The sequence below is a fragment of the Saccostrea echinata genome, unplaced genomic scaffold (genome assembly GCF_033153115.1).
Source record: "Saccostrea echinata isolate AGI-Se365-2 ecotype Australia unplaced genomic scaffold, CSIRO_AGI_Sech_v1 ptg000015l, whole genome shotgun sequence".
Lineage (NCBI taxonomy): Eukaryota > Metazoa > Mollusca > Bivalvia > Ostreida > Ostreidae > Saccostrea > Saccostrea echinata.
In genome coordinates this window covers 3,632,725-3,644,622 of record NW_026889764.1, presented here as the reverse complement: position 1 = coordinate 3,644,622, position 11,898 = coordinate 3,632,725, and the positions used below count along the sequence as shown (strand labels likewise).

The following is an 11,898-nucleotide window of genomic DNA, read 5'->3' as shown; positions in this document are numbered from 1 at the left end:
TATAGTGAAAACAAGAAAAAAAAAGTGGATATATAAAAGCAAGGGCCGGGAAAATTGTGGATATGGAGTTGCATGTATAGCGTTAATATATCTTTATAATATACTTGTAATAATAAGTCGAGATTAACTGACTGCTTTTAAACTTTTATTTAACTTAGGTATTTAGCTGCCCTATCATGCGCTTGAGAATAAATGCTCTTTGAAGAGTCCTGCTCGGTGTTTAAAGATCGAAGAAAACGTAAAGAGATGGGAGACAAATGTCCTACTCCCCTTCACACAAAAGTTCCCACCAAGCGGGGAACTGGAATTGTTACAAAGAAAAAATAAGACCAGAAAAAGTCATTCATGTGCAGTTGCTGTGATCAATGATATAAAATTTTACAAGAATCGGGAGTTCAGTTCCAGGCATAGGCTAAGAATGGAATCCATTGATAGTGGATGATTCCCAAAGTCATTTCAAAATTCTTCATGGTGAAGAATATGTCTTTTTCTGAAATATAGAACGGTGTTTTATTGGTTTACTTAACAGTTATATGGGCGTTTCTTGTGATAGTAAGATCATATTAAAAGAAATCTTCGTCATAAAGAATGGGCGGAGCAGAGCCCAACAAGAAACTTCTGCTGGCTACGGCCTTCTCATTAAACCACAATCATATAGAAAACTTAAAAAGATTCTTGATAGTAAATCAAAATCGATTTCATTTAAGTCCATGCTACTAATCTGAATAGGCTGGAGGTCCATTTTGAAACTGCGTGTGTTCTATACTGAGTGTGTGTTCGATATGTACAATGAGAGGTCAATTCAGGCATGACACAATCGTGGGAGGAGTTTATTTTTTAATCATTAATTTGATTGGCTCGGTTCTGTTCTTCTAAGTCAATTTTGAAATAGTATGAATGAATTGGACGTCTTTTCTGAATTTTTTTTTTCTTCTTTCGTAGAAATATATTATTAGAATAAGACATTTCTTTGCATTTGTATTTTTTAAAAAGTTTTCAAAAATAATATACACTTAAGGTTTTATATTTAATTTTTGAATTATTCCTGAATTTTCTTTGATATTGTTTTTTATCGATCATAATGATATAAATTCCATACTACATGTAATTGTATTACCAATCAATTCGAAATTACCAAGTACATTTCTAAGAAGTTTAGCAACTGCCTGTCTAGATTGAAAATTTGAGATACTAAGTAAAATAAGGTAAAGAGTTAATTTGGGAATTTAAGAAAGTGCAAAGAGATCACAAACTATTTGTAATTTTCTCGTTATGAATTGGGTGGAGGATTTAAAATGGGTGAAAGGATAGAATCTAAAAAGTCAACTCATAAAAGGCGTTCAAACCTTTCAATTCTTAACGCTGATTTGAAATGAATTTTGCACAAGACAGAAATCTCTTATGCTTTATAGAATGTAATATACAGTGTTATTTTTTACGCCACCAACTAAGACGTAAATATTTTCATTTTTGTTAAATTTATATCGGCATTTCCCATGTCAAAAGATACACTTTAAACGCCGTTCTGTAAGCTCTCCTGTTTAAATTTGATGAACACTGTCAAAAAATGAGAATTTATTTATGTGTTTCCTCATTAAAGAGTGTTCCCTATGAAGACTCCGGCTTAAAGAGTACATGTATACCCTACAACATATATTTACAAGTCGATATTCGGCAGTCTTAACGTCTTTTTTCATGGTCAAATCAAGACAACAACCCCTTACCTTCTAGTAAGCCTATGGTACTAAATTCCCCCTAAGAATCTCCCCATAGTGACGATCCCTCGCCTGATCAGGGTAATGGCCAGTGTTCCATCTGTTATTTCTCCTAGGGTCCGTTGTATTATAATTTCTTAAGAGGGATTTAATCGCTAAGTGAATTTTGCAGATCATTGTCCAGGCATTGTTAGTGAATGAATCTACTGTTTGTGTTAAATGGTGGATTATCCTGGAGAGTCACTCAACGCGAAGCTATAATCCCCCTACATTGGGTAGAGATTTACTTCCCGGCCTTTCAAAATCGTATACATCTATTGAAGCAGTAAAACAACTAATTTACAGAGAAGATCCACATCATTGTGAATTAGACCGTGCACAATGAATATCGACGGTTCCTTTAAGAAATACAATATGACTGGAATTAAAATGACATCAACTTTAAATTTCCATTTTAAAAATATTCTTTAAATGATTACTAAAACGATTGGCAGTTTACTTGATTTTTTTTCTTTAATCCTTTAAAAAATTATTAGTTAGTATATAGTTTTAATAATTAAACAATGCATATCGTTGATCAACCATTTTTATCAATAGAAAGAACTGTGGCAAAATCATATTATGTCTATATATACTCTATCAATTTCTTTCTTTTCTTTGGGTACTTTGATGTTATTCCGGGAGTAGGAGGCAAATTCTTTTTCTCCCAAATCTATTTATGCACAAGTGGCCATCATCTGTAGTATAAAAGGGGGTACATAAGCAGACTCTAAGGTAAAATGTGTGTATTTTCTCCGGTAAAGAGAACCTGTATATAATGCATTTATGCATTATATACTTTCTTTACGGGTTTGCTCGTTGCTTGATCATGAGTTCTTGTTTGAAAGCAGTTGGGTTTTTTTTAAACTTAGATGAAAAGCCCCAGCCCTCTGGAAAGGTTTAGCTTCCGTGATGCATGGTTTTGAAAGTCATGGGGGTGATTTTATCTGCATATGTACATACCAACATGTAAGCATTCTTATCTGTAATATATGTCACCTAACACATTTTGGGGGAAAAAAGAGGCTTGAACAATACGTGTTGGTAAAATGTTTAAGGGGTCGTACCTGGTTGAATCCAGGGTCAAGGTTTATTGGCCTGCAAATAAATACAAGTATATAACCCTTTCATACTTGGTCTGCTTTACTTACTATACTCTGTTCTAGACCTAAGATTACCAAGGACTTCTAGGCCTAATAGTACCAAGGACATCACAATTTATATGGCCGCACTTTTTAAAGAAAGTCCGGGTATATTGCTGCTGTTACATGTATCCTGGTCCGTCCGTGTGTCACACATTCTTCTAACTACTCTTACATTTTAAGCAGTAGCCAACTCATCTATTGAATTATGACTGGTGGTGCCTTGAACATGTGCAAAAAGATTTCAAACTTTTCATTGTCACCCTGGGAGCGATTGGAGATCAAAAAATGATCGACGTTTTTCTACAAAATCCTGGCTCCCTGAACTCCTCTTACACCAACTCACCTTCTGTAATATGATTGGTGGTGTCCTTTAGTTGTGCAATAAGCTTTCAGAGTTTTGGTTTTCACCCTGGGGTCAAAAAACGTCTTTTTTCTGCAAATGATTGACTACCTGATTCCCTGAACTCCTCTTACATTTTCGTAGTAGCCCATTATTATTTTGGAATGTGATTTGGGGTGTCCTCTAGTTGTGCGATAAGATTTCAGAATTTCAATTTTCATCGGGGGGGGGGGGGCAATTGGGGGTCAGAAAACGACATTAACCTACAAAAACCTGGTTCCCTGAACTCCTCTTACATTTTTTTTGCAGTAGCCGGAATATGTTGGTGGTGTCCTATAGAAGTGCAACAAAGTTTTGGATTTCAATTTTCACCCAGGGATAGGGTGTCGATTGGGAGTCAAAAAGCGTCGTTTTTCTACGAAACCCGGTTCCCTGACTCCTCTCACATTTTTAGACTGTTCATATTTTAGATATCCGGTATGATAGGAAGTGTATTGTAGATGTGCAACAAGGTTTTTGAATTTCGATTTTCACCCTGGGGAACGACTGGGCATCGTTTTTCTATAATAACCTGACTCCTTGAACACCTTTTACATTTTTTGCAGTAACCAACTCTTCTTTTGGTATATGATTGGTGGTGTCCGGTAGATATGCAGTGAGGCTTCATAGTTAAGATTTTTCACTGTGGGGGCCAAATACGATTTTCCGTGTTCTGTAATAGACGACAATGAAACCAAAGCCCCTTTCGCTGTGATGACCGGCGTCAAACAAGGATGCTGTATGTCAGGTTTCTTGTTCCTGCTGGTGATAGACTGGGTGATGCAACAGACAGTCAGAGAAGAGAGAACAGGAATTTGATGGGACTTCACCACTATGCTTGAAGACCTCGACTTTGCGGACGACATTGCCCTTCTGTCATCAACAGTGAACCATCTTCAGTCCAAGACAACAAAACTGGAAACAACTCAGCAAAAGTTGGGATGAAGCTGAATGCCAAGAAGTGCAAAGTGATGAAGATAAATAGCAAGAGTGAATCCAGCCTGATAGTCGGAAACAGTGAAGCCGAAGAGGTGGACAGCTTCACTTACCTTGGGGCCAATGTCACCAAGGACGGTCAAGAAAGAGAATAGCATTGGCCGGCGCATCCTTCAGAAGGCTAGCCAACATCTGGAAGGCCACATACATCAGAAGAAAGATCAAAGTCTCCCTCTTCAAGAGCCTGGTCCTCTCCGTATTGTTATAGGGATGTGAGACTTGGAAGCTTACCAAGACAGAAGAAGAGAGGATTGACATCTTTCAGACCAAGTGCCTCAGAAGGATTCTCAAGGTCAGATGGCAGCAGCATATCCCAAACAAGACAGTTCTGGATATTGCAGGAGCAGAAAACATCAGTGGCGAGGTTAGAAGGAGAAGATGGAATTGGATCGGCCATGTGCTGAGGAAGGACCCAACAGATGACTGTGTTGTGGCCCTCGGGTGGACGCCTGAGGGGAGAAGGAAGCGCACGGAGAGAATTAAGGTTAAGGTAAGGTAAGGCCAAATGTGGGTCAATAAATGATTTTTTAATGCAAAACCCTAGTTCCATGAACTACTCTTCCATTTTTCACAGAAGCCCAATCATATTTTTGGAAGAAGTCTGTGTGTCCTGTAGATGTGCATTTAGGTTTCGGAATTTCGATTTTCACCCTGGGATTGAAACCGACTTTTTTGGTAAATTATGGAATTATATTGTGGCTTCTTCCCTTGTTACCCAAAAATGTATTCTCAAAATATATACAGCTGTAAATACGTTTGCTTTCAAACTAGGTTAAATTAAACCATCTCTCCAAAATTTTTGCCTTGATAGCAACCAACGAGTTCACGTGTATTTTGCAGTAAAGGGATGCCACATTACGTCCCTGTTACAATGCCGCCTACCTGTACCTACAATATATAGTCCCAAAACTGATAAGCCTATAGGCATAGCAACTAAAATTTATGAGGTACTCTGCTAATCTTTTTTTTTTTTTTTTTTTTTTTTTACATCGGGTTGGCACTCCGTTTATTCTACACATTGTATGATTCTAGTATTCTAGTATGTATTTCTACACTGTAGTTGTTACCATACCTTGTTCGAGCAAGTAACAGACCTATATGAAAATTATTTCTTCGTTGCCGCAGCTCAAATCCATATAAGATTGATAGAAAAGACATAGAATAATAAACAGGGTTAGGAAATTTATAGACAAATTTCTAACGCACAATCATTAATGCAGACATAAAGATATGAAAGCATACCCTATAGCTTGGGCCGAGAAATCGCAACTTAATGGCGGGATAGGCGATTCGGTCAACTTTTTTTCATAAGAATTTTTTAGTATGGGCATTTTTAACAACAGTGTGTATATGCTGCTTCACGCCTTTTTGTCTTTATCAGTTCACTGCATTGTCAGTATGAAGATACTGACAATGCATAAGTAATCCTTATTCCATAAAAATTACACATGGATTAGGTATTTCTCCCTGTAAGATATTAATGTAGAATAGTTGAATACTGCAACATAGAGTTAGCTAGCTTTTTTTTCTTTTCTTTTCTTTTTTTCTTTTTTTTTTTTTTGGTTGATGCTGTGTATAGAGCTGAGACGAGCCTTAATAGCTCTTGGATGGATGACCGCTTCACGCTTCATCCGTGTATGAATTTTCACCCCAATACTAAACTTTTTTGTGACAAGTTTGAAGTTATAAAAAAAATGAGGTTTATATCAAAATCACTATAATTGCTATAAAGCATACGAAGAGGTCAGAAGAAGGTGACAGAAGTATATTTCAAATATCATTTAATTTTTTTTTAAATTTTAGATGTGGTTCCCAGAATGAAAATAACGAACAGTAATCAAGTTCAAAAGTCCACTGAATCAATACAAATTGGGAGCATGCAGAGCAAGTTTGCACGGACCTCTAAAAAACACCAGAGGTGGGATCAGGTGTCATAGAGCATCCCCTGAACTGAATGTTTTATTTCATGATCAAATCAATCTTGGTTTGTGATTATGCATGTAAATGATATCCAAATTAGTTGGAGAGTTAACGTTGATTTTGATTTCATCATACCCTAATACTCGTATCTCAGGAAGTTGATATAATTTTTGTCGGAATGCATAGGGTTTTTTTCCCCTGAAGTTTAATTTATTTATTTTTCATCAGAGTATTTCAAATGTGTTTTGACAGATCTAGATGCACTTATTTCTATACCGAATTGTTCCTCACTCATCTGAAAAAAGTGGGGATTTTAGCAGGCACATAGGATCATTTTTCAAAGGAGTGGGAGGGGTGGTAATTTCACAAACTCGAAAAATTCTTCAGCTGATTTGGGTGTGTGAATTAGGTGGGTGGGAGGTTTCAACTTTATCTTTTCGACAAGAAAAATTGAATTTGGACACTTTCATCGAATTTTTGTTTAGATAAATTCATAGTAGCTGTAACAATGTATCCCTCACCTTTTTTTGGGGGGTGGGGGTGGGGTCAGATTTAAAGAATATCTGAAAGGGCTACATTATTTTTTTTTTTGAATGCTCATCAAAAGATGCTTTATCGCTAGGCCCGTAGAACATGAGATGGGATTTGGCGGGGGTTGCAAGTAAGAGACGCCCACACCTTTACTGTGTAATTGGTAATTTCTGACGCTTTTTGGTGTACGTAATATTTTAATACCCTAGTCCTTTATAATTTTCTGTCTTAAAAGAGAGCGTTGCCTAACACCCCCCCCCCCCCTTTATTAAGAATTCGAGCTTAGCACACTTGAAACAACTGACTTTTTTTCTTTTTTCTTTCTTTCTGGCTTTTTTTTTACTTGTCAAAGTTCTTTTTTCTGAATTCAGACTTTTTATTGCTTGTGAAAAAAATTGTTCTGTCTCACTCTTTGAAAAACGCTGCCACATGCCGGATAGCAAGTTTGAGCTACTGATGGGAGCAATAGATGTTACACAAACAGTTTTGAATTTTGGCGCGCAATACATTAGTAGGTTTGCTTTCGGAACTCCTCTAACAAAGTGATGTAAACACGGGGAAATGGCGGTAGACATATTTGAGCAAGGATATTCATTTCTATTTCACTAGAAAAAACGATCTTTAGTCTTGTCTTCATTCAACAAATTAAGTGAATATTGGCCAAAACGTGTTCAAGTTCGAGTTTCATCTAGGTTTTCCGACATAGGACATTCGGACGGTAAACAAACACACGTGGGAATGGACCCCTCCGATCGGAGATCACAAGTTCGACCCTGACTTGCAGCGTATGTTATCATCCTCTATCAATTTTTTTTTTCTGTTATATTTTTACTCGAATCATTTATCTTTTTTTATCCTCTCATTAATATGAATTCAATTTCAGTCTTTGTAAACATCAGCAGATGAGTAAAACAGCTGATATATGGACACACGTCGAACATTCACATGCAACCTTATTTTTCTTTTGCAATCACAATTTATTTTTTAAAGCTTTTTAAATACATTAAATAATTAATCTTGAAGTGCTTTGTATGTTTAATGACGTGACTTATGATAACAACATGTTACTGATGCAGGTCTCCTGGAGTAGGGTTTAGAACTAAATATGGACACAGATTACAGAGCCATTCTCACTGAGGAGGTTGCGTTGGAGGGACTAGATGGTAAGCGAGTGGATCACATTCGTCACAAACCACAGCAAAAATGTATGAATCCATTTCTGGCTGTAAAGGAGGGAGTTAGATTGGGAGTCGGGGGTCCGTTTTACAGAAGAATTTACGACTAAGACTAGGGCTGTCACGGTTCCAAAATTTTTCGGGTCGGGTCGGTTCTGTAAATTTTCGGTTCGGTTTCGGGTTTTTCGAGTCGGGTATTTACATCTATTTTAAACCTTAATTTCACGAATTTAACTTGAAAAATCTTTATTTGTTACATTAAATTTACATTGAAAACAAGTCTTAACCTAGTCCGAAATATCTGACGTTTTCCAGGTTTTTATCAGGATTTTGATATTTTACGTGCCAGGAAAACGTCAGAACTGGCGCCATTATGAAAACTGGAAATTTCACCTTCTCCAACCGGAGCTGATTTTCGATACTTGCGAACTGAATTAAATGCCGAACTTACTATTTATCAGTACCACAATGCTTCTAGTACTCACCAATATCGACGAAAAGAAAATATCACTCCACATTTCAATTTGGTCTTGCAAGATTTTAAAATGCACGAAATGAAAAGAAAATTCAACCGTCTGATAAAATGTTTTCACCAGATTGTATATTTCATAAACAAATCCATATAAACGATGTTGGTGAGTACTAAAGGCATTGTACTATTGATATTTTGTGAATTCAGCATTTAATTCGGTTCGCAAGTATCGAAAATCAACCCGAGAATGCCGCCTACAGTTGGAGGCGGCGAATTTCCAGTTTTTGTAATGGCGCCGGTTCTGACGTTTTCCTGGCACGTAAAATATCAAAATCGTGAAAAAAGCCTGGAAAGATATTTCGGACTAGTCTTAACCATGCGAACGTCTAGACATCGGTGACTTGGCCTACTATCAGCCACAACCTGACCATTCCTGCTCGTTTTGATAGTTATCTAATACTTCCGTGACAAGTGTTTTGTCATGGAATGAAAGAGATTTCAGTTGTGATGTTTATTTATCACTGTTATCGTCATCATTCCCTTGATTTCGACGCCATTTTTTGTATTGAACAGACTCTAATATATAAACCAGACCCGAACCGAAATCCGGAAAAATGGAACCGGAACCGAACCGAACAACTTGGACCGCAGTTCTCGGTTATTTCGGGTACTCGTGACAGCCCTAACTAAGACCAATAATTTTAGTAATTGATGAGTAGGAAAGCTATATCTGCCTGTCTTTTAAGTATTATTATCAAGCCTTATATTAGTATGGTTTGAATTTGTAAATTATAGACTCTGTCAGAGCTTCAACAATGCTTCTGAAAGTAAAAACAATAAGCCTGAAAGCTTTGCCTAGATTTAAAATTTAAAGGTTAATGATGCAAATCAATAAAATTTATATTTTTAATATATTGTAAATAATAAAATATTAAATAATAAATTTAATCCATTGTGTGGATCAGGAAACTATGCCTCAGAGATTATATATATATATATATATATATATATATATATATATATATATATATATATATATATATATATATATATATATATATATATATATATTAACTACAATAAAGATTTTAAAACTGTAGGGTTTAATTCAAAGTGTTTTTAATGGGAAGTTACCACTCAGATCCAGAAATTCTAAATAGCAATGTATATGGGTTATAATTTTTAAGTCTGAAAAAAAAAAATACTGTTAAGAAATCTTAAGTATGGTTTTGAATCCAAGTGTGATATAATATCATTATTATTTAAAGCAAAAAGTTGTTCCTAATTTTTGAAAGATGTGATACGGTACATTCAGTAAGGTTGCAGTTATTTTAATTTATTTAGGAAGTTCAAATTCATTGGCCTATACTAGCTTTTTTGTTTCCATGAGATCTTAAAAACTCAAGAAGCACACATTGATTTCCCACAGAAAACTAATTTTGATTACATTTTCTACTAAGTTTTACTCAATATCACAGCTGAAATTGACTTTGTATTGTAAAATGAACAATGATAAAGGACTGGAAATGATGGGAGTTCAATTGTTTGTACTATAAAAGGGTGCTTATAGGGAATATGAAATCTCATTGGTAGGATTAATGTAAATGTGTCCATTTATCTTATATTTATGTTTGTAGAAAAAAAAATCATTCTAAACTTTTTAGCTTACCTGAGCATCCTCAGATAGTGTAGTTTAAAGTTCATTGAAATCATGACCCCTGGGGTAGGATGGGGCAACATAGGCAATCATAGTTTTAAATAAAAATATGTATGGAAAAAATCTGCTGAAGAATAGCAGGGTCATAGTGACTCAGGTGAGCATTGTAGCCTATTGGCCTCTTGTTTTATAGGTATTACTCTGCAAGCATTATGGGTAAGACTGGAAAACCGGGTTAACTTCAGAATGAGGCTGGATGAGAAAAGTAAGGAATTCCTTTGGTGCTTTCTTCTCTCTATCCCTGATCTGGAATTTTACCGACTAGAAACTCCTCGTGGAATCCTCAACGCGAAGCAGCCTATCGTTATGGACCCTGAATCAGGAGTTACGGTGGATTTCGTAAGTTTAGGAGTAGAGCATTATACAGTGTTATGTTGTCAAGGTTAATGCCTTGATGTAGCAGAAAAAAATGTTTTGAATGTGTTTTAAAGTTTTGGTCCTTGTACAGTGTACATTACATGTATGTAAACTGTTTGATTGTATAATATTCTTCTGATTTTTGCTCAAGCATGATTACTTGTAGAATGAGGTTGTGAGTCCATAATATTGTTTGATTACAGTCTTTATTTTGAAAATGAAGACAATTTTTTTGAATGAATACTTGATATTTTATTCCTGGCAGCCTTTGCCAATGTTTGTATTAAGAATAAAGTTACATAGAAATGACCACTTTTCTCAGCCCATTGACAATTTAGAGAGAGTTAAAATATCAATTAGTAAGCTTGTCCTTAATCAGTAAATGAATGCTGCAATCACCTGAGAGTTTTTCAGAGAGACGTAATTTTTAATAAAGAAAGATAAGTAAGAATGTGTGTTATGAAGGTGCTTTTTTACTCGTATATGTATGATATACAGGTGATTGGTAAGGCTCATGAACCTCTTGTATACATGTATAATACATTGCATAAATTCTAAACACACCACAATAACAGTAAACAATGCATTTTACAGGATGTGGGAGAAGACTTGTATCCAATCCAAATCATAAAGACTGAAGGCTCTGTGATTGGTTCCTGTTCTACGTATCATAGTAGACAGTGTGTTACCATGGAAATAAAACCAGATGATGATTCTCAGCAGAGACCAACAGTGAAAGAAGTGGAAGAAAGGTCAGTTTTATAAAGAAAAAAAATTTAGGTTTTCCTTCAAACCAGAAGCTGGATAAGAAAAGTAGAAATTGATGGCATTATAATTACCCTGATCCATATGGTACATGTTTTGACCTGATTCACTCCAAAATGACCTTATCCATAGCATAACAACCCTATTTGTGTTGTTTTATCATCCAAATCTTAGTATTAACCTCATTCATACCAAAATATTTACATTTGCAAATGTTTTCTTTTATATAACACTATTAAAAGCAACGCCTATCTATATATGTGTAAACAGGGGTTCCTCGCGTCATAAACGTTCGACGTAATTTCTCAGTGACGTCATAAAGGGTCGACGCGCAATCAACAGATCAAACTTGTGCCGTTGAGTTTGAAAAAATAAAACATTTCACGCGTTAAAGGTTATAATCAGGCTAATATATAATATGAATAAGTCACAAATGTAAATATAAGTAATAAGGTATCATTTTAAAAACATCTATCGGGATATAAATACGGGTTGGTACGAGATCAAATTTACCATAAAGCCTTTCGGGCTTTATGGAATTTGATCTTGTGACCAACCTGTATTTATATCCCGATAGGTGTTTAAAAATGATAGCTTATTTCTTAATTACATGTACCAGTACCTCATCCATGCCATGATTATCTCATCCATAGCACATTTATATTGTTATCCCATCCACATTGTAGT

The 11,898-nt window shown here is 35.6% G+C and overlaps 1 protein-coding gene across 1 annotated transcript in view; it reads left to right on the top strand.

Annotated features, from left to right (window-relative positions):
- Positions 1-7,802: 7,802 nt before the first annotated feature.
- Positions 7,803-11,898, top strand: part of LOC133187997 (general transcription factor 3C polypeptide 1-like) — a 145,013-nt gene continuing 140,917 nt past the window's right edge. Inside the window, exons 1-3 of the mRNA XM_061323387.1 lie at positions 7,803-7,888; positions 10,223-10,428; positions 11,041-11,198. Of these exons, the coding sequence (XP_061179371.1) occupies positions 7,831-7,888; positions 10,223-10,428; positions 11,041-11,198 (422 nt within the window). The 5' untranslated portion in view covers positions 7,803-7,830. The remainder of the gene's footprint in view (positions 7,889-10,222; positions 10,429-11,040; positions 11,199-11,898) is intronic.